This window comes from Psammomys obesus, unplaced genomic scaffold (genome assembly GCF_907164565.1).
Source record: "Psammomys obesus unplaced genomic scaffold, mPsaObe1.curated_primary_1811, whole genome shotgun sequence".
Lineage (NCBI taxonomy): Eukaryota > Metazoa > Chordata > Mammalia > Rodentia > Muridae > Psammomys > Psammomys obesus.
Window position 1 is genome coordinate 121,295 of NW_026596463.1, and position 26,676 is coordinate 147,970.

A 26,676-nucleotide genomic window follows, 5' to 3' on the forward strand; every position below is an offset into this window, starting at 1 on the left:
CCCCTCCAAAAGGTGACCTGCCCAATGGCTTTACTGGGTCTGCTAATATTAACTAACTCTTCTTTATTAAACATCAAAGAGCCAGAGCTCCTTTTAGACATATCTCAATTAATTCTCTTAAGAGTTTGTGGGGGCTGGGGAGGTGGCTCCCATGGGTAGGATGCATCCTTCACAAGCATGAGAGCTAGAGTTTAGACTCCCCAGCAGCCATATAATGGCAAATGGGCACAGAGGCTCACAGGTAATCCCAGCACTTAGAGGCAGAGACGAGGCACCTTCAGAGTGAGCTGGGTAGCTGGACTATCTGAGAGGGCAAGCTTTGGGTTCAGGTGAGCTTTACCTCAAAATATAAGGTGGAGTGCCATCAAGGAAGACACTCAATGTCAACCTTTGCCTCTATACACACATACAACATGTGTACATATATGTGTGTGTATTACATATAAAAACACGTGCTAAATTAAAAGATTTGACAAAGTATGTCAAATTTTCAGACTAGGAAACAAGTATGAGTTAAAGTCGCCTGCTCAAGTCTGCATGACAAATTGGGTTCACTTAAGCCAACTACCTCTACTTATCTTCTCCATCTGTTTCATACCTAAATTGCAGACCTGCCTTTGCCTGGACCTCCAGTCCACTGTGAAGTTTCCATCTTTTTTATTTTAATTTTTTTTTCTTCACAATTTATTCAATATATATCCTGAATGAAGCTCCCTCACTCAACTCTCCAAGTCCTGCCCTTTCTCCCTCTCCCCCCCCATCCCCTTCCCCTAGTCCACTGAAAGTCCACTATTGCCATCTGTCATCTGCTTGTTAAATCTTATCAGGATGCTTGGATCCTCTTCTTCCTGTGGTCTGGCAAGGCTGCATCATCAGGGGCGAGTGATCATAGAGTAGTCAACTGAGTTCATGATAGAGGCAGCCCCTGATCCCCTCATTCAGAGATCCACATGGAGACTGAGCTGCCAATCAGCCACATCTGAGCAGGGAGTCTAGGTCATCTTCATGCAGGATCCTCTGTTGGGGCATCAGTCTCTGCAGGACCCCCTCGGCTCAGACCTTTTAGTTTTGTTGGTCTCCTTGTGGGGCTCCTGTCCCCTCTATGTCCCTCTATCCCCACACCTCTCTTCCTCCTTAAGACTCCCTGTGCTTGGCCCAAAGTTTGGCCCTGAGTCTCAGCATCTGCTTCACTCCCCCGTTGGATGAATCCTTTCAGAGGACCCTCTATAATAGGCTCCTATTCTCTTTCCTCTCTTTCACCACTTCTGGTGTCTATGCTGTTTGCCATTCTGAATGATATTTAAGCATCCTCCCTAGGGTCCTCCTTAGTGTTTAGTTTCTTTAGGTCTGTAGATGGCTGGCCTATATTATACGGCTAACATCTGCTTATAAGTGAGTGTATGCCATGCCTGACTTTCTGTTTATGGGTTACCTTACTCAGGATGATCTCTTCTAGCTCCATCCATTTGCCTGCAAATTTCATTATTTCCTTGTTTTTATCCATTGTGTAGATATACCACAATTTCAGTATCCATTCTTCTATTGAGCAACATCTAGGTTGTTCCCAGATTCTGACTATTACAAATAAAGCTGCTATGAACATAGTTGAGCAAAAGTCCTTATTGAATGGAAGGGCATCCTTTGGGTATATGCCCAGGGGTGGTATATCTGGATCTTGAGGTAGTGCTGTTCCCAACTTCTGAAAAAGCATCAGATTGATTTCAAAAGTGATTGTACAAGTTTACATTCCCACCAGCAGTGGAGAAGGGTTCCCCTTTCTTCACATCCTCTCAAGCATGTGTTGTCACTAGAGTTTTTAATCTTAGCCATTCTGATAGGTGTAAGATGGAACAACTCTGAGGAGTTGTTTTGATTTGCATTTCCCTGATGACTAAGGATGTTGAGAATTTCTTTAAGTATTTCTCTGCCATTCCTCTGTTGAGAATTTCTGTTTAGCTCTGTACACCATTTTTTAATTGGATTGTTTAGTTTGTTGGTGTCTGGTTTCTTGAGTTCTTTATACATTCTGGATATTAGCTCTCTATCGGATGTAGGGTTGATGAAGATCTTTTCCCAGCCTGTAGGCTATCATTTTGTTCTGTTGACAGTGTCCTTTCCTTTACAGAAGCTTTTCAGTTTTACGAGGTTGCATTTATTAATTGTAGATCTTAGAGCCTGTGCTGTTGGTGTACTGTTCAGGAAGTTGTCTCCTGTGCCAAAAAGTACAAGGCTCTTCCCTACTTTTTCTTCCAACAAATTTAGTATGTCTGGTTTTATGTTGAGATCTTTGATCCACTTGGACTTTAATTTTGTGCAGGGTGATAGATGTGGTTCTATTTGCATTTTTCTACATGTGGAATTCCAGTTAGAATATCACCATTTGTTGTAGATGCTATCTTTTTTCCATTGTATGGTTTTGGAATCTTTATCAAAAATCAGGTATCCATAGGTGTATGGGTTTATTTCTGGGTCTTCTATTTGATTCCATTGATCCACCAGTCTGTTTCAATGCCAGTAACATGCAGTTTTTATTACTGTTGCTCTATAATACAGTTTGAGATCAGTGATGGAGATACCTCCAGAAGATCTTTTATGGTACAGTATTGTTTTAGCGATTCTGGGTTTCATGTTATTCCGTATGAAGTTGAGAATTTTTCTTTCAAGTTCTGTAAAGAATTGTGTTGGTAATTTGATGGGAATTGCATTTAATCTGTAGATTGCTCTTGGTAATCTACAAAAGTGGCCATTTTTACTATATTAATCCTGCTGAGCCGTGAGCATGGAAGATCTTTCCATCTTCTAACATCTTTTTCTATTTCTTTCTTCAGAGACTTGGTTGGTTAGAGTTACACCAAGATACGTTGTCTTTTCTGGCTATTGTGAAGGGTGTTGGTTCCCTAATTTTTCTCAGTCCATTTGTCTTTTGTATATAGGAGGGCTACTTATTTTTTTTTTTAGTTAATTTTGTTTCCAGTCACTTTGCTGAAGGTGTTTATCAACTGTAGGAGTTCTCTGGTAGAATTTTTGGGGGTGACCCATTTATACTGTCATATCATCTGCAAATGGTGATACTTTAACTTCTTCCTTTCTGATTTGAATCCATTTGATCTCCTTTAATTGTCTTATTTCTTTAGCAAGGACTTTAAGAACTATGTTGAAGAGATATGGAAAGAGTGAGCAGCCTTGCCTTGTCCCTGATTTCAGTGAGATTGATCTAAGTTTCTTCCCGTTTAGTTTGATGTTGGCTATAGGCTTGCTGTATATTGCCTTTACTATGTTTAGGTAAGTGCCTTGTATCCCTGATCTCTCCAGGACTTTAAATATGAACAAGTGTTGAATTTTATCATAGGCTTTTTCAGCATCTAAGGAGATGATCATGTGGTTTTTTCTTTCAGCTTGTTTATATGGTGGATTACATTGATGGATTTCCACATATTGAACCACCCCTGCATATCTGAGATGAAGCATACTTGGTCATAGTAGATGATCTCTTTTGTGTTCTTGGATTCAGTTTGCAAATATTTTGTTGAATATTTTTGCATTAATGTTCATAAGGAAGATTGGTCTGAAATTCTCTTTCTTTGTTGCATCTTTGTAAGGTTTAGGTATCAAGATGACTGTGGCTTAATATAATGAGTTTGGTAATGTTCCTTCTGTTTCTATTTTGTGGAGTAGTTTGAAGAGTATTGCTGTTAGCTCTTCTTTGAAGGTCTGGTAGCATTCTAGGCTGAAACCATCTGGCCTTGGGCTTTTTTTGGATAGGAGACTTTTGATGACTGCTTCTTTTTCTTTAGGGGAAATGGGACTATTTAATTTATTTGCCTAGTCTTGGTTCAGCTTTGGTAAGTGGAATCAATCAAGAAAATTGGCTATTTCATTTAAATTTTCAAGTTTTGCGGTATACAGGCTTTTGAAGTAAGACCTAATGATGGTTTGGATCTCCTCAGTGTCTGTTGTTATGTCCCCCTTTTTATTTTTGATTATGTTGATTTGGATAGTGTCTGTCTGCCTTTTAGTTAGTTTGGCTAAGAATTTGTCCACCTTGTTGATTTTCTCAAAGAACCAGCTCTTGGTTTCATTGATTCTTTGAATTGTTCTCTTTATTTCTAGTTTATTTTTGTTGTTGTTGTTTCTCTTTATTGATTTCAGCCATGAGTTTGATTATTTCCAGCCATCTACTCCTCTTTGGTATGTCTGCTTCTTCTTTTTTTTTTTCCCTAGGCCTCTCAGGTGAGCCATTAAGTTGCTTGTATGAGATGTTTCAAGTTTCTTTATGAAGACACTTAGTGCTATGAACTTTCCTCTTAGCACCACTTTCATTGTGTCCCATAAATTTGAGTATGTTGTGCTTTCATTTTCATCAAATTCTAGGAAGTCTTTAGTTTCTTTATTTCATCCATGATCCAGCTGTCATTGAGTAGAGAGTTGTTCAGTTTCCATGTATATATAGGCTTTTTTTGCTATTTCTGTTGTTGTTGAGGTCCAGCTTTAGTCCATGGTGGTCTGGTAGGATACAAGGGATTATTTCAATCTTCTTGTATCTGTTGAGGCTTGCTTTGTGACCAATAATATGGTCTACTTTGGAGAAGGTTCCATGAGGTGCTGAGAAGAAGGTCAGTTCTTTTGTGTTTGGGTGAAAAGTTCTGTTGATGTTTGTTAGGTCCATTTGACTCATGACATCTGTTAGTGTCATTGATTCTTTGTTTAACTTCTCTTTTGTTGCCCTGTCCTTTGTTGAGAGTTGGGTATTGAAGTGTCCCACTATTAAAGTGTGGAGATCTATGAGTGGTTTAAGTTTTATTAATGTTTCTTTTACAAGTGTGGGTGCCCTTTTATTTGGGGCATAGATGTTCAGAATTGTCATGTCTTCTCAGTGGAATTCTGCTTTGATGAGTATGAAGTGACCTTCCCAACCTCTTTTGATTAATTTTGGTTGAAAGTCTATTTTATTAGATATTAGAATGGCTACTCCTGCTTGCTTCTTGGGTCCATTTGCTTGGAAAACCGTCTTCCAACCCTTTACTCTCAGGTAATGTCTATCCTTGTAGGTGAGGTGTATTTCTTGTATGTAACAGATCATTGGGTCTTGTGTTAGTCTGTGTCTTTTTATTGGAGAATTGAGTCCATTGATGTTGAGAGATTAATGACCAGTGGCTGGTAGAACCTTTTATTTTGATGTTGGTTGTGGTAGTGTGTTTGTGTGCTTGGTTACTTTTAGTTTTGCTGTAGAGAGGTTATTTATTTCCTGTGTTTTCCTGAACGTAGATAGCTTTTTTAGGTTGTATTTTTCCTTCTAGTATCTTCTGTAAGGCTGGATTTGTGGGTAGGTATTGTTTAAATTTGTTTTTGTCGTTGAATATCTTGTTTTGTCCATGTGTGGTGATTGAGAGTTTTGCTGGGTATAGTAGTCTGGGCTGACATCTGTGGTCTCCCTAGGGACTGCATGATATTCATCCAGGCCCTCTGGCTTTCATAGTTTCTGTTGAGAAGTCAGGTGTGATTCTGATGGGTTTGCCATTGTATGTTACATGGCCTTTTTCCCTTGTAGCTTTTAGTATTTTTACTTTGTTCTGTATACTTACTATTTTACTATACTTTATTTTGTGGCAGGAAGATTTTCTTTTCTGGTCTAATCTATTAGATGTTCTGTAGGGTTCCTATATGCTTATAGGCCTCTCCTTTAAATTGGAGAAATTTTTTTCTATAATTTTGTTGAAAATATTTTCTGGGCCTTGGAGACAGGAATCATCTTTTTCCTCTATTCCTATTATTCTTAAGTTATGTCTTTTCATGTTGTCCTGAATTTCTTGGATGGTTTGTGTCAAGAATTTTTTAGATTTAACATTTTTCCTTGATGGATACGTCGTTTTCTTCCATTGTATCTTCCACACCTGAGATTCTTTCTTCCATCTCTTGTAGTCTTTCGGTTATGCTTACCTTTGTAGTTCCTGTTTTTTCCCTAAGTTCTTCCTCTCCATGATTTCCTATGTTTGTGTTTTCTTTAATTTTTCCAATACTACCTTCAGATCTTGAACCATTTTGTTGATTTCCTTCACCTGTCTGACTGTATTTTTTTTGCTTTTCCTTCAATTCCTTCACTTGCTTTTCTTTTATGTATTTCAGTGATCTATTTCCTCTCTAAAGGCCACAAACTGTTTAGCTTCATCTTCATGTATTTCTTTACAGATTTCCATAATCTGTTTTACTTTATCTTCCTCTATTTCTTTACGTGTTTCATTTGTTTCCTCCATTATCCTCTTCATAAGCATAGATATAAGGTCATTTTCTTGAATTTCACTTATGTTGAGGTGTCCAGGGCTACTTGCCCCTGGATAACTGGGTTCTGGAGATGTCATATTGCTTTGGCTTTTGTTGGTTGTGCTTGCACGCTGGCCTCTACCCATCTGGCTATCTCAGGTGTTGGCTGTTAGTTTCTGATGCCTCCTGGAATCCTGGGGTGGGGAGAATCCTCCTGTCAGGAAGATGGTCATTCCTGAAGGAAGCCTTCTTAGCTTTTTGGGCATGGTGATCAAATGGCAGGTGCTTCTCAGGGAATTGCCACAGCTCACCTCAGGTGTATGGATCTATGGGGTAAGTGGGGTTGTTGGTAGTCAGGGGAGCTCTCCTCTCACCAGGAGAAGTCCTAGAGACAGCTACCCTGTCACTGGGTTTCTTGCTCTGAATTTAGTGAGCTGCTGCTGCTGCTGCTGCTCTTACACTGTATTTTCTGGGCACAGCCCTCTTGAAGAATCAGAGAGCTCCACAGTTTGGTCAGTTTAGTTAGGGAGACAGGTTGCACCTTGGAGCAGTATCTGGGGGCTGATCCCATGGATCCCAGGCTTCTGTAGGTCTGAGGTTGGAGCTCAGTGTCCCAGTACCCAAGTGGTAATCACTGGCAGGTGAGCGCAACACACAGGCATATGGCAGGAGGCTAGAGCTCAGAGACTACAGGAACCCAGGAACTTTTACAGGGATTAGCTTGGTGTCCTGAGTTCGGACCTGTTGTTTCCCTCGCTGTGGTATTTCCTCAGTCTCTGGGCTGATGGCTGAGTGCCTGCCGAATCTCGAGACCTTTTCCAGACATTGTCTGGGTGACCTGATGTGGGTTGGTACCAATTTCTTCCTTCACTGTAGGGTTTGCTTTCAACTGGAAAACCCAGTCTTTGGTTTTGTGGGATCCACAGTTCAGTGTGGGGTGGTGATGAGAGCATGCAGGTATGGGGCTCTGTGCTGGTGACCAAGAGCCTGCCAGGACCTAGGAATTCATCCTGGGTTTAGCTGGGTGACCTGAGAATGTTCCCTATTGCTTCCCACACTGTGAGTTTTCCTCTCACCTGGAAAACACAATTGCTGGTGTTTTAGGGTCCACAGGTTGGTCTGTTGGTCGCTGTGCAGGCACTGCTGTCCTGCTCATCAGACACGGTTGTTCTCTCAGCGCTGCCCTCTTGGATCACTCAAAGTTCCCATCTTTAATCTGGTATTCTGAAAGTAGGTGGGATGTTATTATTAAATCATGGTCTGACTCTGATTCTCACCTTAGTTGTAGAATTATGGAGATCTGATGATCAAGTGCAAGGGTGTGCAAGTCATCTGAGCAGCTGAGCCTCCAGTAACAGCTCAACAAATTATAGCCTGACCCAGAGAGTTGCCTTCCAAAAACTCATCAAGACTTAGAAATTGAGACTGGAGGTTTTCTCTTTTCCTTGTGATTATCAGAGCAATTGTATGTGTGGTGACAGGCACGTTATTAATGGCTAGCAGTGCAAGTATGTATCTTGTGTACAGGTATTGAAGCAAATTCAGGTTTAAATTAATTTTTGAAGATGGGACCATTAGTTTAAATGCAACAGAACCATCCCTATGTATAACCATGGCAAAGCTCATTTAAACTGGAAGATTCTTATTACCTGAAAAATTCCCTCCTCCCAAGTCTTAAATGGGCAACTTGAATCTCAGGGACTCATTTTCTTCAACCTTTGAAGTATGCCATGGCCCTCTAGGGGTTTTCTGATAATTCCAAACTTACAGCAAGTCTTCAGAGGCATAATATGCTAAAAGCATGTACTATTCAAGCAACATTCACATAGTACTTATGACCCCAATGCAGATGGATTGAAGAAGTGGCCATAAGAGGTGGATATGATGTTGAAATTCAAAACATAACAGATGAGCTTGGAGTCCTGGGAGTTGCAGGGCCATATGCAAGGAGAGTCCTTCAGAAGCTGACCTCAGAAGACCTCAGCGATGATGTTTTCAAGTTTCTCCAAACCAAGCCTTTAAAGTTCTCCGGCATTCCTGTCACTGCTATCAGGATCTCTTATACTGGTAAGAATTGGAAAACAACCGAAAGTAAGGAAAGGCTACCAGCAATGGGACACACACACTCACACATGCATAGTCACACACTCACACATAGCCACACACAGTCACACCCTCACAATACATGCACGTGTGCACACACACTCACACACACACACATACACACGCACTCATACTCACACAGGCACAGTCATGCCCTCCCTCTCTCTCACATACACATACACTTAATATTCTCTGATTTTGAAGAAAGATTTCTTCTGCCCAGTTCTAAGGCAAGAAGTTTGTCTGGCCACTCCCTCTCTTTAGAGTGCTTCCACCCATTTTTAGTCGCTTCTCTTTAGAATGGTAGATAAGAAAGGAGTAGCTGGAAGACCCCAGTCAGCAGACTGTATGAGAACACTTTCAGATAGTGTGGCTTCCAGCCCATTGTGACCATGACAAGCTTCCCAGTATAATAATGGTTCTCAACCTTCCTAATGCTGAGACACCTTAACACAATTCCTCACGCTGTGGTGACCCTTGACCATAAAATTATGTCATTGCTGCTTCATAACTGTAATTTTGCTATTGTTATGACTTATAAAGTAAGTATCTGTGTTTTCCCATGACCCCGTGTAAAGCTGTTTTTGACCTTTAAAAGCCGTTATGACCCACAGGTTGAGAACTGCTGCACTAGAGCATGGCTCCAGACACACCCTCCTTTCATGTGTGTGTGTGTGTGTGTGTGTGTGTGTGTGTGTGTGTGTGTTCCCTGAAGGAGCTTCTCCCAGCTCCACACAGAGTGTGTACTTGGTGCAGGAAGCTCATCGTTAGCCAGTGATGCTCTGGCTTTCTTCTGAGCTCCTCTGACTCCCTTGTCTCCTTACTGAAGGAGCGCTTTGTGCCCAGCATCCCTCAGCTCCATGTTGCTCTTGTTCTGCTGGCATCCTGGTGGAGCCCATCACTATCAATCCATGGTGGTGGGGAGCAAGTTAAAGCCACATTGTCCCTGGCTTTCCATTCTAACTTTTCCCAACCTCAGCCAAAAGGGTGACTTGGGGGGGGAGGGGAGGAAGGAGTCTTTGGGTCGTTCTTTTCTTTTCTTTTCTTTTTTAGCACATGGCTCTAACAGTGAATAAAAGGATCAGGTGGGAGGAAATGAGAAGCAAAAGAAGTTAGAGACTACTGTTAGCTATCCACAAGGAAGAAATAGGAATAATTCCACATTCTTTATTTAAGGCTTGTGAGTTCTTGAGTCGGAAGCTGGAGTGTCTGAAGCTTAAACTCCATTATATTTTATTGTTGTGTATGTGCACATATGTGTGTGCATGTTTGTGGGGGCCGGTGATCAACTGTGGGTATTCCCTTGTTTACTGAGACAGGACTTCTCACTGGCGTGGGGGAAGCACATACTAGGAGATCAGGTGAGGCTCACCAGCCAGAGTGCCACTTCCCCAGCATACAGGAAAATTTGCAGGAGCCGGTTCTTTCCTTCCATAGTGTAGGTGCCAGGGATCAAACTCAATTCATCAGGCTTGGCAGCAGACACTTTTACCCACTGAGCCATTGTGTGCCCCCCCCTTCCCTGCCTCCTTCCCCGCTCTCTTCCACACCCACCTGCATGTGCTTTTTAAAAATGTGGACTCTGGGCAAACTTCATGCTTAAATACAAGTTAAGTATTTTACTGTCTGAACTGGCTCTTCAGCCTCTTTAAAGTTGTTTTGTTTTGGACAGTGTCTCAGTAGCCAGGGCTGGCTACTTTCTCAGCTTTCTGAAGGGAGGGCTCACAGCAATCCTCCCTGTGCCCATATGAACCCCTTGAAAAATATGTGTTAGTTATTTACCTACTATCATTGTCCTGAAAACAGCCATGGTTCAGTATGACACCAGGGTCCAGGAAAGGAAGTAAGTTCTATCAAGTCTTTCTGTCTCTGGAGATGAGTTATCCAGCACTGTCCTCTGTATAGGACTCAGGATTACATATTAATGGCCAGTGAGATGACTGGCTCCTTGTAAGCTTGTTTTGTTTTGTTTTTGTTTTCTTAAACAGGGTTTCTCTGTGTAGCCCTGGCTGTTCTGGAACTCACTCTATAGACCAGGCTGGCCTTGAACTCACAGAGATCTGCCTGCCTCTGCCTCTCTGAGTGCTGGGGTTAAAGACATGTGCCATTTATTAATTATTTTAGTCTCTACTAGAACTCTTTGAACTTAACACAAGTGGTCCACGTGTAGTTCATATCTACTACAAAGCTCTGTCACTGCGTTACCTGTGTTTTTGAGCTGTTCTTTTAAAGATAGCAATGGCTGCATTGTGCGAGTGGGATTTCTCCTGCGTGTGTTTGTTACCTAATGTAAGCAAGCACTCACCCTGCAAGCACTGCTCTCATTCCTGGGCGGGCTCTGCCCATGCCTTTCAGGTGAGCTGGGATGGGAGCTGTACCACAGAAAAGAAGATTCCGCAGCACTTTATGAGCTTATCATGAACACGGGCCAGCAGGAGGGGATCGACAATTTTGGAACATATGCCCTGAATGCCTTAAGACTGGAGAAGGCTTTCCGAGCCTGGGGGTCAGAGGTTTGAATGCTGGAATCCTTGCTAAGACCTTACGCCTATTATATCTAATTTTTGTTAGAGAGCTACTTTTAACAGCAATACTATCAATGCTGGCTGTAAGCGAATCATACTCTCCTAAGTGACTTTGAGCAGGGAAAGAGGCCTCCCCCTCTAATTTCTAGTTGAAATTGACTGGGTTCTGGGATAATGCTCATTCAGCCTTAATTCCCCATGGTTGGTGGTAAACCCCAGACATTTTCTGACAGGCACACCCCAGAGGATTCGAGTATCACCTTTGATATCCCTGCCTTATCCTCTGTTATGCTGTGTCCCATTCTCTTCTCATAACACACCCTTGGATACTCTGCTCTTCTGTAAAATGGAATATTTATCCTACAGAACTAACATAGACATAGAGATGAGCCGAACAAACACACCACGCAATTAATTTCTAATTTAACCTGAAAGCTCAGGTAGGGGCTCCTGAGCCTTATCATGGAAGCAGGCTTGGAGGAATGCAGGTCCTGCCTGCTGCAGCAAACTCAGACTACAGCCAGGACTCAGGTGAGGCCAGCTGCTGTCAGAAAACAGGACAGTTTTGTTCGCGCACTCCCAAGAAAAGGGGCAGAGAAATGGCCCCTTTGAGAGTTAAACATTGCTGTATTCTGTTGTCGCTGTTTCTGATAGTTTTTTTTGCTGTACTCCCATCTTAGGGTCCTGTTTCCTGACAGTGCCAGAGCGCTCTCTAGTGCTGAAATAGCGACGAAGCCACTCTGTTTTTCTGAAGAAAAAAAAAAAATCTCGATTTTGAGCAGACTGAAAGATTAATTTCAGAGTAACTCAAACTGATAATAAGAAATATGAGAACAATTTTATGTGGTGTAAAGCAGCCTTAAGTTCTTCTGATATGTGTCAGTCCTGTGTTGACTCTTTGGGAGGTTAGAGCAGGCTGATCCCATCACTTTAAAGCAAACAACAAAACAGCCTGACTTCTAGAACAGTCCTCTTCTCACTAACAGTGTTAACTGATATTTTGTGGGATTTTCTTCTCATTCCTATATGTTTAATGGTCTCCATTGAGTTTATCCCTTTCATCTTTCCCAAGTTCTCATCATAGAAATTAGAATCTTCTAATAAAATTTTGAGAAGAAAAAAAAACATTAAAAGCAAAACAGAGATAAAATCCTGTAACTTTATTCAAGTTTAGGACTAAACTGAATCTTTTCCCTGAATCGGTACATTCTATCATGATTCAACTATTTTTGAGATTCAACCCTATGTTCCCTTTTCTTTTCTGAACTCTGTAAAAGCCAGTATTCTGCCATCTGCTCTTCTCTGTTTATTTCTATTCATGGCTAATTGCAAGATGAGCAAAGTTACTTGAGAACTTTTAAAAACATAATTATGCAAAATTATTACATAATACATACAAGGTTCTTGTGTGTGGAGCATCATGTGCTAGCCTTCAAATATTTCAGATAAAAGAGCAGAGGCCACTTTGATCACCTCCCCCTAAGGAGGGGAGCAGCCTTACCAGGCCACAGAAGATGACAATGCAGCCACTCCTGATGAGATCTGGTAGACTAAGATCAGAAGGAAGAAGAGGAGGACCTCCCCTATCAGTGGACTTGGGGAGGGGCATGCATGAAGAAGGGAGGGAAGGTGGGATTAAGAGGGGAGGAGGGAGGGGTTTATGGGGGGGATACAAAGTGAATAAAGTGTAATTAATAAAAGTTAAAAAATAAATAAAAGAATAACTATTTCTGGCAGAGGCCAGAGAGATGGCTCCATGGTTAAGCATGGATGCTATCACAGAGGGCTCAGTTCCTCACTGGGCAGCTCATAGCCTCCTGTTACTCCAGTTGTAGGATTAGGAATCCGATGCCTCTGTTCTCCCAGGACACCTGCACATACCCACACTCAGACACGAGCACATATACATGTACATAGTAAAAATTAACTAATTAATGAATTAACACCTTTAAAATAAAAGAGCAGTGGAATAAAATCCCAACTTTCAGTTTCTGTGTTTGCTATATTTAAATGACAACACTTGCCAAAAAAGTGTCATTTGAATTTTGAATTGAAAATACTGCTTTGGAGAGTAGTCCATAATTGGTCTTTTTAAGAATCTTTACACACACACAAAAAAAATCATAAAGTGCCCTTGCTCCTAGAAAGAATAATACAAGAAACTGATATTACTGCTTGAATAATTGCTATACATCATTAATTCAAGGTGGGGGCCACTGTTTGCTGGTATTTGCTGAATGAAGGTGATGGGTTTGTTTCTGTGTCTTCCTGTTCTCTTTGTAGCGAATTCTATCCTTGATCTGCCCAAAATTTACTAAGACTTGCTGGGAGTGGTGGTATACTCCTTTAATCCTCTGCTCTGGAGGCAGAGGCAGGCAGAGCTCTCTGAAGCACTAAACTTTTTAAGGACAACACAGATTTTTTTGTTTGTTTGTTTGTTTGTTTGTTTTTGGTTTGGTTTGGTTTAGTTTAGTTTTTTTTTTTTTTTTTTTTTTTTTGAGACAGGGTTTCTCTGTGTAGCCTTGGCTGTCCTGGACATGCTTTGTAGACCAGGCTGGCCTTGAATTTGCAGAGACCCTTTTTCTCCTGCCTCCCCTGAGTGCTGAGATTACAGGTGTGTGCCACTGGCCCAGCTTAACAACACTGTTCTTATGTGAGCCAAATTAACATGCTCATCTGAGATTTGAAATATGTTTTTCTTTCAGATGAACTGTGATACAAACCCCATGGAAGCTGGACTGGAAGGTTTTATCAGGCTGAATAAGGTATGTTTATGTTCTCAGATGTGTGTGAAATAAGTGTAAAGATGATGGCAGTGTTTATCGTCAGAGCCATGCTTTAAAACAGAACCAAGTGTGAGTATAGAAGAAACAATGTCAACACAAATACTAAACATTGCTTAATTGCTCCGTATGAATTATCTGTCACAATTTGATCGGTTCAGTCTGTGTGGATATGCTTAGAGATTTAAGATTGAAGAATCTAGGTATTTTAAGGGTTAAGACTAAAACCCAAGTTAGTAAAAATCACAAGATGATTATCAGTTGGACTTCATCAGACATCCTTATGAATTGTGCTATGTTGTGTATGTATCAGCTACTCCCAGTGGCTGGTAAGGTTGCACATCAGCTAACAAAGCAGAGTGTATATTGACTCTCCCTGGATGCTTGAAGGATAGAGCAGGCTTATGAATCAGTTTTGCATCAAATGATGGCATCTAAATATAAACAAAGGACATGCTTCCAGTGTGCCCAACACAAAGTAGATATTTACTAAGGAGCCAACACAGGCGCAAAGAATCATTATTGACATCAGTGTGCCAAAGGGATGTCCTACATCAGTGGCCCCCAGACTACCAGCCTCAGCATCATCTGGGAACTTGTTAGAAATGCCAATTCCCAGTTCCAGTCCTAGACTTACTAAAAGCAGAATTTCTGGGAGCCAGGCCAACAAACCTGTGTTTTAATAAACCCTACAGGGGTTTCTAGGAGTTGAGAAACACTATGCTACATAATTATTGCAGGAACTAATATCACAGGAGGCCATTTGATTATAGCCCTGCTCATCAGTGCCAGTCCAACACAGGTAAATGAGGTCATGCTATTGACTGGTGTCCGAGAGGTACATGAAAGAATTTAAAATGACTCGCCTAAGTGGTTGATACTGTTCAAGGTTAGGTACAACAGCTGCTGCCAGGCTGTTAGTGAGGGTTCTCCAAATACCCTCTCATGTTCAGAAGCTCTGCTCTGGTGTCCTGTCTTGTGGGAATATGTAAACATATTGTGTGTATAAATCAGGCTATGGAAACTTTTTTAATGCCTTGACATCAGCTCCTGAATTCTCAACTAAAGCATTAACAGGAACATATGTATTAACATGTGAATTTATTGTGCTGGATTTTAGGAGCAAGGACCCTATAAAGAATTCTTTTTTAAAATAATTTACTTATTTTTATTTCATTCTATTGGTGTTCTGTTTGCATGTATGTCTGTGTAGGTGTCAGATTTTGGACTTACAGTTGTGAGCTGTCATGTGGTTGCTGGGAATTGAACCTGGGTCCACTGGAAGAGCAGACAGTGTTATTAACCACTGAGCCAGCTCTCCAACCACCTACAAAGAATTCTTAAAGAAAGCTGTCTTTTCTGTGCATTTTTCCTGACTTGTATTTTTGTGATGTGCCATCTGTCACTAGGCTAGGGAAAGCAAGTGCTTGGGATTTGAGCAGCTCCTAGCAGCAGGTTGCTCCTGGTGGTGACAGAAGTCTGAGTTTGGCTATTTAAAATAAAGATAAAATGCCAGACTCCTCAAAATACCTAGTTCTCTGCTCCTGGACCCTGATAGGCAGAGGAAGAATAGATTCTTCTTCTTTTCTGTTTTGGGTCCATGCTAATTTCTCAGGCAAGCAACTAGATCTGGCTGTCCTGAGACCATGCCTGGTGGTGTCACAGCTTTGTGGAAGTCTGCATGAGCGACAGCTTCCTGGAAATCAAACATTGTAACCTAAGCTATGTAACTTGATAGGTCAAGTCCTGTGCCTGAGAGGCAAAAGCATTATTCAGACATTTAGCGTACAGAAAGATGCTCCCTTCAAAGCCCTTTAGAAGGCATTCTCTAACATTTAAAAGGACAATAATATCCGAACCCACATTGCTTTGGAAAATTGATGCCAGGCTGAAGTGAATACAGGGGAATATTTGGTTTGGGTAAATATAGAGGAATATTTGGTTTGGGGAATGAAACAAAGGTAACAAAACAGAACAACTGTAGAATTTTATTCAAATCATTTTTCCCTTTCTTTGCCTCCAAAGCAAACAATTATAATTAATTCTCTAAGTCCTTAAATACATGAGACAAGGCAGAAGTCATAGCAAGAAGACGTGCAGAGCTGACTGTTGGGGGTACCTAGCATTTCCTCTGCCTTTAAGGCTGGGAGCAGGTCACAGGGTGGTGAGGAGGCACAGCCCTTCCTCCCACAGTCCTTTTCCACACTGGCCTAGTGGACCTGAAATTCTGCCCCAGATTTCTTTTGCCTTACAACATATGTCATGAAACGTTCATAGAGTGCCCTATAAACTAAGGACTTCCTCAAGCATGTCTTTGTTATAACACATTTTTCATTTCATCATAGAGTCAGCATGGGTGTGTGCATATTTTAAGGAGGAAAGTTGGGGAGGAGGCCAGTCATGGCTTTGTTAAAGTCAGCCATGTTCTTGTCAAAATCATTGAGAAAAAGGAGAAACAGACACACAGACAAACACACACAGAGACAGAAAGAGAGAGAGAGAGAAGGAAAACAGGAATATTCCTTACTAGCTCAGCTCCTTCTCTGGTGCTGGCTTATGTGAATGACACACACACACACACCCTCAATCATATACACACTCTTATCTCACACACTGTTCTATACACACATCACACATATAAGTGCATGCACTCACACACACACACATATTCGCACACACTTTTACACTCGTACAAAACACAGAGACAGAGTTGTAGTAGCCCCTGGTGGCCAGCTTGATATGTATGTGTCATCGATCAGTGCTCAGAGTGGTGGTCACTCAGTGCCGGCTGAAGTGGTCACCGTGCTGGTCAGTTGTAGTACTCACTGTGATGGTTAATATAGCAGGCTCTGTGGAGTGCACAGGCACACACACGTGCACACACTTCCTTCATACACACACAAATGCACACGTAGGTGAGCACATACATGCAAACACACGTGCATACACCACTCACATCACACACATGAACACAATAAACTCACACACATATTCATGCACTCACAAACAGACTCATGTCACACATATGAACACAATATACTTTCACACACACACACAGATAGACATGCACACACAGACATAAATGCACACTTGAAAGCATCATGTTCTCACACTCACACACATGTACACAGCACAGTCATACACACTCAAACACAACGTACACATTCACATATACTCACCACTCACACACATGTGACCACTCCAAAATTTGTACACCCACTCACATGAACACACACAAGCACACACATATATATGCACACTCAAGGACATACGCACACATTCACACACACATTTCTTACACACACAGAAAAATCACACACATACTCATACTCTGTCACACACTGACACACTCATCCACACATTCACACACCCACACATACACATTCCAAAACACATGCACATGCACACATTCACATAGATACCCATATCACAAATATACACACGTACACACATGAACACTCACATGCACACTCAGTCACACACACACACAGACTCACATTCACATAAGCACTCACGCTTGCACCCATGGGCATGCACACACATATGGACACACACACGCACACATTTATTACACACAATTTCTGCGTCTTGCGAAGCCCCAGGTTAAAGACACACCTCACTGCCTCTCAGAACTCAAGAAGCGTGACCTCTTCAGGAAATAAGGCTGTAGAATGGGTTCTTAACCTGTTGCAGACACTCCATTCTGCATGGAGAGGAGCCTGCAGCCGTGCACAGTTCAGCCACCTCCTAAAAGTGCCCAAAAGAAAAGAATTTCAAATAAACAAACAAAAAATCAGGTCAGCACAATTTGCTTTCTAAAATCGAACTAAAATCTCAGTATTCTTCCTCCAGCAAAACAAGTCTTACCCTGTTAGTCACGGTATTTTGATTAATTTCAGGAGAAGGCTGTGTGGGGAGAAAATCAGGAGGCATTTGGTTATCACCAAAAATGGAACAATGCATTATTTCTAATCAAGAGCAAAGGGAAATCAGCTGCTTTGGGATTCCATAGGCATTTGTGGAATTTTCCTCTTGCAATTACTGAATCTTTGTTCATATCTAGAGCCAGAGAAAGCTAAGTACTAAGCGGAACATGCATGAGAGAAGAGATTTTCCCACATAGATTTATTCCTCTTCCTCTTGTCTTGATTTTCTAGCCAGTAGAAACACCCTGGCAGTGTAGTGACATCCTGACTCAAAATTAAAAAATAAAAAGAGGGCTGAGGCAGGAGGATTGCTGTGAGCTGAAGACCATTCTGGGCTTCATAGGAGCAAGCCGAAAGTCGTTGCAGTGGAAGCATAAGGCTCCGTATTTGGAACCCCAGGGCCCAGGTAAAGTGCCTGGCATGACATTGTATACCTGTCATCTAGGTCCTGGGCAGAAAGGGGAGACCGGAGGATCCAGATTCACTGAGAGGCCTTGTCCCCAAAATAAGATGGGAGTGTCTTATTTGGGGTTACTGTTGCAGTATTGAAGCACCATGACAAAAGCAACTTAGGAAGGAAAAGGTTTCTTTGGCTTACACTCCTATATCACTGTTCATCATCAAAAGAAGTCAGGACAGGAACTCCAGCAGGCAGGACCCTGGGATAGGAGCTGATGCAGAGGCCACGGAGGAGTGCTGCTTGCTGGCTTGCTCCCCATGACTTTCTCATGGGGAGAAAGTCTTTTCCCTTTTTCTCTCTCTCTCTCAGCGTGTGTGTGTGTGTGTGTATGTGTTTGCCCTCTTTTCCATTAATTGATTGATTGATTGATTGATTGATTGATTTTACATCCCAGTAGGACGTTCCCTCCCTCTTGTCCTCCCAATCCCTGCCTCCACCTCCTGTCCCTTCCTCCAGTGCTTCCTTCCCTTTCTTCTCAAAGAAGGGGAGACCTCCCATGGGTTTTAACCCACCTTGGCATGTCAAGAAGTACTGGGCCTATCTTCTATTGATGCTAGGCAAGGCTGTCCAGTTAGGGGAAAGGGAACAATGTTGGAGACAGCCCCTGCTCCTGCTGTAGAGGTCTCACATGAGGACCAAGCTGTACATCTGTTACATATGGGTGGGGGGTAGAAACAACCCATGGATGCTCTCTGGTTGGTGGTTCAGTCTCTTTGAGCTCCTTTTGGTCCAGGTTAATTAATTTTGTAGGTTTTCTTGTGGTGTCCTTGACTTCTGGCTCTTTAAATCCTTCCTTCTCCTCTTCCACAAGATTCCCCAAGCTATATCTAATGGTTGGCTTTGGTTCTCTGCATCTGTTTTCATCTGCATGAAACCCTCAGATGACTGTTATGCTAGCCTCCTGTCTGCAAGAATAGTAGAATATTAAAGTGTCAGGGGTGGGCTCTCTCTCATGTCAGCGTGCATTCTTATAAAATCCAGGACCACCAGCCCAGGGATAACACCACCCACAACTGGTTGTCCTTCCCCCATCAATCACTAAGAAAATAACTTAGAGCTATATCTTGTTTGTTTGTTTGTTTGTTTGTTTTGACACAGGTTTCTCCATGTAGCCATGACTGTCCTAGAACTCACTCTGTAGACCAGGCTGGCCTCAAACTCACAGAGATCCTTCTGCCTCTGCTGGGATTAAAGGTGTGTGCCACCACCACCCATCTTTACAGCTGTTTCTTATGGAGGCACTTTCTCAGTTGAAAAACTGCTATCTTCCAATAACTCATAGCTTAAGTCCGGTTGACATAAAAGTAGCCAGCACAGACTGATAGAGGAAGGCACCAGACATCAACCTATGGCCTCTATGTGTACACATGTTCACCTGGACCTGAATACATTCAAACTATACATGTATATACCACATACTCAGACACATAAGAAAAGAGAAAACGAGAGTGGAGTGTGAGAGAGAAAGTAAAGAGGCCTGGAGATGTGATGTAGAATGCTTATCCTGCATTCACAAGAGCCTCAGATTTGTGGCAATCCTGCTTCTTCTGCATGCTGGTCTCACAAGTATGTGCTGCCACAGTTGACTTTCAACAATTTGTTTGACTGTAGTTATTCTGATGTAATTGATTGGAGAACACTTGACCCGGCCCAAGCCAGTGCTGTTTTTTAAACTATTTTTCTGCATGTATTTATTTTGTGGACAGGAGGGGGCAGACACTTGCCACATCATGGGTGACAATCAAAGGGCAGTTTGTGGAAATTGCTTTTCTTCTTCAACCATGTGTATTCTAGAGATTCAACCCAGGTTATCAGGCTTGGCAGCAAGTGTCTTTTCCTGCTGAGCCATCTTGTTAGCTCCCCGTCAACACAATATTCTAAAACGAGGAGCTAAATTGCTTCACAGTGTCCCACTGGTGAGTTTTTTTGTGTTGTTTCATTTCCTTTTTTTAATGCATGCAGATGAGGACATTGACTTAGTTCTTTTTTTAATTTAATTTTATTTTTATTAATTATAGTTTATTCACTGTGTATCCCAGCTGTAGCCTCCTCTCCTGTCCCCTCCCCCATTCCCTCCTAATCCCACCCTTCCTCCCTCTTCTTCTCCTGTGCCCCTCCCCCAGTCTATTGATAGGGGAGGTCCTCCTCCCCTTCCAGCTGACCCTGGTCTATCAGGTCTCATCAGGACTGGCTTCATAGTCTTCCTCTGTAGACTGGTAAGGCTGCTCTACCCTCAGAGGGAGGTGATCAAAGAGACAGCCACTCAGTTCATGTCAGAGACAGAACCTGTTCTCCTTACTAGGGTACCCTCTTGGACACTGAGCTGCCATGGGCTACATCTGTGCAGGGGTTCTAGGTTCTCTCCATGAATGATCCTTGTTTGGAGTATCAGTATCAGAAAAGACCCCTGTGCCCAGATTTTTTGGTTCTGTTGCTCTCCTGTGGAGCTCCTGTCCCTTCCAGGTCTATCTCTCCCTTCTTTCATAAGGTTCCCTGCACTCTGCCCAAAGTCTGGCTATGAGTCTCAGCATCTGTTTTAATACCCTGCTGGATAGAGTCTTTCAGAGTCCCTCTGTGGTAGGCTCCTGTCCTGTTCCCTGTTTTCTCCCTCTTCTGATGTCCACCCCACTTGTCTTTCTGAATGAATATTGAGCATCTTACCTCCTTCTTGATTAGCTTCTTTAGGTATACAGATTTTAGTATGATTATCCTATATTATATGTCTTATATCCACTTATAAGTGAGTGTATACTATGTGTGTCTTTCTGCTTCTGGGCTATCTCGTTCAGGATGTCTTTTCTAGTTCCATCCATTTGCCTGCAAATTTCATGATTTCCTTGTTTTTAATTGCTGAGTAATATTCCATTGTGTAAATGTACCACAATGTCTGTATCCATTCCTCAACTGAGGGACATCTGGGTTGTTTCCAGGTTCTGGCTATTACAAATAAAGCTGCTACAAACATGGCTGAGCAAATGTCCTTGTTGTATACTTGAGCATCTTTTGGATATATGCCTAGGAGTGGTATAGCTGGATCTCGAGGTAGCACTATTCCTAATTGTCTGAGAAAGTGCCAGATTGATTTTCAAAGAGGTTGTACAAGTTTACATTCCCACCAGCAATGGAGTAGGGTTACTCTTTCCCCACATCCTCTCCAGCACAAGTTGTCACTTGAGTTTTTGATCTTATCCATTCTGATGGATGTGAGGTGAAATCTTAGGGTTGTTTTGATTTGCATTGCCCTGATGACTAAGGATATTGAGCATTTCTTTAAGTGTTTCTCTGCCATTGTATATTCCTCTGTTGAGAATTCTCTGTTTAGCTCTGTACCCCATTTTTAATTGAATTACTTGATTTGTTGCTGTTTAACTTCTTGAGTTGTTTATGCCCTCTTTCAGATATAAGATTGGTGAAGATCCTTTCCCAGTCTGTGGGCTGTCACTGGAGAGATGGATCAGAAGTTAAGAACACTAACTTAGTTCTTTTAAGCACATACCAAGTGTGGTTTTAAGAACAGACAGCAGAGCAGTAGGACTGACCAGAGGGTGGCATGTGGAGCCTGCAGTGTCAAAAGGAAGCTAGCAGGCCTGCGGCCTGTCCTGGTTAGCCACCAATATTGTGCCCTACCTCTCTGCTTTGCTATTTTAAAAATGAGCAATGAGTGGCTATTTTCCCTTGGAAAGGAAAGGATTGAGACAAAGAGCTCACACCTACAAGAGAAGCATTCTACTACTGAGTTACAGCACGAGCTCTGAATGTTTTTTTGTTTTTTTAATGTGTGTATGTGTGGAGGGGGCAGCGCTCATCTATGCAAGGCACTTGCGTGGAAACTCGAGGATAATTTTAGGGCCAGTTCTCGCCTCCACCTTGTTTGAAGTAGGGTTTCTTATTGTCTGTCACTGCATCTATCACATTAGCTTTCTAGTGAGTGTCCTGAGGTTCTTCCGCCCACACCTTCCATGCTGTGTAGGAGTACACATTACAGGCACACATTACTATGTCTGACTTCACATGAGTACAGAATATCCAAACCCAGGTCCTCATACAAATGCTGTATCCACTGAACATGAACTCCAGCCCTGGATTCATTTATTTTATATGTACAAGTAACACTCGTGTATGTATGTGCACCTACGGAGCAGAGAGGGCATCACATCTTCTGGAACTGGAGTTACAAATGGTGTTGAGCTGCCAAATAGGTGCTGGAAACTGGACAAGGGATTCTCTGCAAGAGAAGGAAGTGCTTTTAACTGCTGAGCCCCAGGATATTTTTCAAAGTTATCCAGCCCTATCTATGTGTTTTGAGGAAACAATTTGATTTCATCTTGAACCTGTGATTTATAGTCTATAAAATGAAGCCTCCTCCTACAAGTCTCAAATTCTATGAAATGCCACTTGAAGCCACTCTGTTGTCTTTATGAGGCATAATTGTGCCATTTTTAATTATACCATTCTTACTCTTTTACCCATTTTCATTGCTAAGTGATAAGGGAAAAAGAGGTTAAGCCTGGACTGTAGTATAGCTTATCATTCCCAAAACACCTGTCACCCTAGCAGCTTTTGAAGTGTCATCCTCATATATATCCAATTTCACTTATGAAACAATATTTCTACCCTAAAAGCTCATGCATGATCCTCACTAACTGTTTTAAAACTTTTAAATCCAAGGAAACTCGTTTCAGAATAAATTTTAAGTAATTTTAGCTTAATTTTCTTTTATGTATATTATTTTATTTGAACAGCATATTGAAAACAAAATCATTGACATTTAAAGAAACCCTTTTGAAAGGTTTGATATGCATACCAAAATGAAGATAGCATGTCCTTTACCCTAGAGGCATAAGGAATGATCACAGCACTTGGTAATCCTTTCCACAGCTCCACCCAACCCCAAGTACCTATTTATCTGCCTCTGTCACTATAATTTATCTTTGCATCTGTTAGAATAGATGGAACATCCATATAAATGGAATTAAACAGGGTTCTAATTTCACTTATGTTTCTGTGATAAAAAAAATACCCAGACAAGAAGCAATTTAGGGAAGAAGAGATTATTTTAGCTCACAATTCCAGATTATAGTCCATCGTGTGGGGTAGTCATGACAACAAGAACTGGAATGAGCAGGGTCCCATCTACAGAGAGGAGCAGAGAGAGAGTTGATGCATTATGCTCGCTTGCTTGCTTGTGTTCAGCTTGACTTCTCCACTCTTACATAGTTCCCTGAGTAGAGAATAGTGCCTCCCATAGGGGACTGGGCCTTCCCTCATCAGTTAACTATGACAATCCCTAGACATGCCCAATGTAGAAAAATCCCCATCAAGACGTTCTCCAGATGATCCTAGGTTGTGTCAAGTTGACAACTAAAGATAACTATTACATATGGCATATACTTTTGGGGGGGCATGGATCTACTCATCATTATTCAAGAATCATTCATGTTGTTACATGTTAGTTGGGAGATGAGGTAGGCATCTTTAGTGGCAAAATCTTACTTTCTTGCAATTTCAAAATGCCCTTTTCTTTATTTTCAGAAAAAACTTGAAAACTAAGCATACTCAGAGGCACCCTTGTCCACCATGTTAACCTTTAAATATATGATCCATATCCTTGAGCTGAGCATGTCCAAAGAGCATGTGTCTACTGTCTTTCTTAAATTATCACTCTCAACTGCATGCTCAACAATGGGCCCACCCCTGCATGAGTATGTATATGCTTCCCTGGTTGATAAATATGTTGCTTTAGAAATAATCCAGTGCTGTTCTTGCCATGTAGGTAGTAAGGAGCTCTCCACTCCTTCATGCTTTGGCTTTACACTCACCAAGATGCAAACACATTGCCTCTTCTTACATGGCAACAGTTCACTCCTTTTGACAGTAAGAACTATTCCATCTTCTATATAGCAATTTGTTTAAACACTGGTTTTTTTGCTGGACATTTGGGTTGCTTCAGTTTAAGGCCATTACAAATAAAACTGCTATAATTTTTTAAAATCATTTATTTTGAAGCAGTGTTTCATAGTGCCCAGGCTGGCTCTGCACTCTCTAGCTACGGATGACTTTGACCTCTCTACCATCCTGCTTTCAGCTCACAAGTGCTGGAATTACAGGCATGTGTCACAGTGCCTTGAAGCATTTCTGTACAATTGTTTCTGTGAGCATATGCTTTATTTTCTCTTGAATAAATACCTAGGAGTAGAATTATTGAGGAAAAGAGCAAGATATGTTATAATCTTTATTTTTTAAAGATGCATTTTTATATGTATGACTGTCTGTCTGTACATATATGTGTATGTATGTGAACCTTGTGCATGCAGTGCCCACGGAGGCCAGAAGAGGGTGTCAGATTCCCTATAACTGGATTGTGAGCTGCCATGTGGTTTCTGGGAATTGAACCCGGGTCCTCTGGAAGAGCAGCCAGTGCTCCTAACCACTGAGCTCTCTCTCTAGGCACTGTGTTAATGTTTGAAGATGTTGATTTTCAGAAACTGTATCAGTTTTATTTTAACTTCTACGGAAACTTCATTTTCTCTACAACCTTGTCAGGTGTCTATCCTGGTCAGTCTCTTTAGCTGGGGCTGTTCTGTGAACTGCAGACTGGCTGTAATTTGTCCTCTTCATGCTAATGATGTTGCACATGTTTTTATGCACCTGTGTATGATTTCTGTCTCTTCTTTGGTAAGTGTCTGTTCAGATCTCCTACCCATTTTCAGTGGGGTTTGCTTTCTTATTGTTGAGTTTTTCAAGTTTCTTATATATTCTACATATGTTTTTTTTAATCAGTTACATGCTCTGTAAATGTTTTTGCAATCTGTCTCTTATATCACTTGTGGAATTGTGTCTTTCAAAGAGTTTTTAATTTATAAAATTAAAAATTATTTTAATTAATTTTAATCAGTTTACCTTTACAATGGCTCATATTGATTGATTGATTGATTGATTGATTGATTGATTGTAGGGAGGGCATACTGACGTCTTGGAGGCAAGAGGGCAACTTGCTGGAGTTGATTCTCTCCTTCTACCATGTGGACCCTAGGGATTAATCTCAAGTCCTCAGGCCTGGCAGCCAGCACATTTTCACACTGAGCCGTCTCGCTGGCCCTCAGCTGATCTTTCATGGATGATGTTTTTAGTTTATATCTAAGAAACTGTTGCTTAACCCAAAGTTTTAGAGATAGCCATCTATGTTTTCTTCTAGAAATTATAAACGTTTTTAAAAAAAATTATTTGTTTATTTGAAACAAGGTTTGAAACTTCCTTCTTATGTTTAGATTTATGATCCACTCTTGGTAGATTTTGATAGCAGTTGTGAGGTGTGGACTGCATGTGGCTCTCCAGTTTCTAGCAGCATTTGTCAGAGAGGCTGCGCCTTCTGCACTGTCTGCCTTCAGATATCGGGAAGACACAGCTCTGCTGTGTTTGGAGGTCCTATCTCTGCGCTCTGCCATTGGACCACTAGTGTTTCCTGATACTAATATTAACACTGCCTTGATTAGTTTAAGTAAGATTAATTTTGGCTAGTCTAGGTCCTTTGGGTTTTCCATAAATTGTAGAATCATCTTGTCAGTTGATTTTTTAAATCCCTATTGGGATTTTGATTGGGAATATACTGCATCTAAGGCCTAATTCAAGTCTTTAAACAGTTAAACAATGTATATATCTATCACCATTTTTCTCAGAAATATTTTGTAGATTCCGGTATGCATGTCTATACATCTTTGTACATACTCATACTTAAATATTTCATATTTTAATATTACTGCAAATGGTATTTTAAGTTCAATTTTTAGTTGTTGTATTTCTTATATATAAATATATAGACATGCAGTTAGGAGCTTGGGTGATAGCTCAGCTTCCCCTCCCCCCCCGTTATTTATTTATTTATTTACTTACTTACTTACTTACTTACTTATTTATTTTTAATGCAGAGTTTCTCTGCATAACCTTAGCTGTCCTGGACTTGCTTTGTAGACCAGGTGGCTTCCAACTCACAGAGATCCACCTTTCTATGTGTCCCTAAGTGCTGGGATTACAGGCGTGCACCATCATGCCTGGCTAACAGCTCCTTTGGTAAAGTGTTGCTGCACATGTTATGAGGACCTGAGTTTCAGTTCCCAGCTCCTACGTAAAAAGCCAGGCATGGCTGTGTGCATGTGTAATCCAGTACCAGGTAAGCAGAAACAAGGGCTTGCTACCAAGATGTTCTACTGTGCTCAGCAAGAAACTTTGTCTCCAAAAACAGGATGGATCGAAAGAGAGGAAGACACCAACCAATATCTAGTTTCCATGTCTGCACATGTATAAAAGTGCACACACCCAAACACATGTACACACATCCACACACTCTCCATACATATACGCAAGCACATGCACCCTCTACAAGAATGCACGCACCCACACATACATACATACATACATACATACATACATACATACATACATACACACCCCCACAAGAATACACACATACACCTCTACACACACCTTACACACATACATACTTGAATACAAAATACAGTAATTTTGTTGCATTTTTCTAGTAGATTTTTTTAAAGCTATACGTTCCATCAGATTTTCTACACAGACAACCACGCTGCATGAAAATACAGATTGTTTTGTTTGTT

General features: G+C 41.4%; 1 protein-coding gene across 1 annotated transcript in view; it reads left to right on the forward strand.

The window, feature by feature from the left end:
• Positions 1-26,676, forward strand: part of Dmgdh (dimethylglycine dehydrogenase) — a 73,852-nt gene that overhangs the window by 35,643 nt on the left and 11,533 nt on the right. Inside the window, exons 12-14 of the mRNA XM_055598363.1 lie at positions 8,108-8,325; positions 10,717-10,874; positions 13,592-13,651. Of these exons, the coding sequence (XP_055454338.1) occupies positions 8,108-8,325; positions 10,717-10,874; positions 13,592-13,651 (436 nt within the window). The remainder of the gene's footprint in view (positions 1-8,107; positions 8,326-10,716; positions 10,875-13,591; positions 13,652-26,676) is intronic.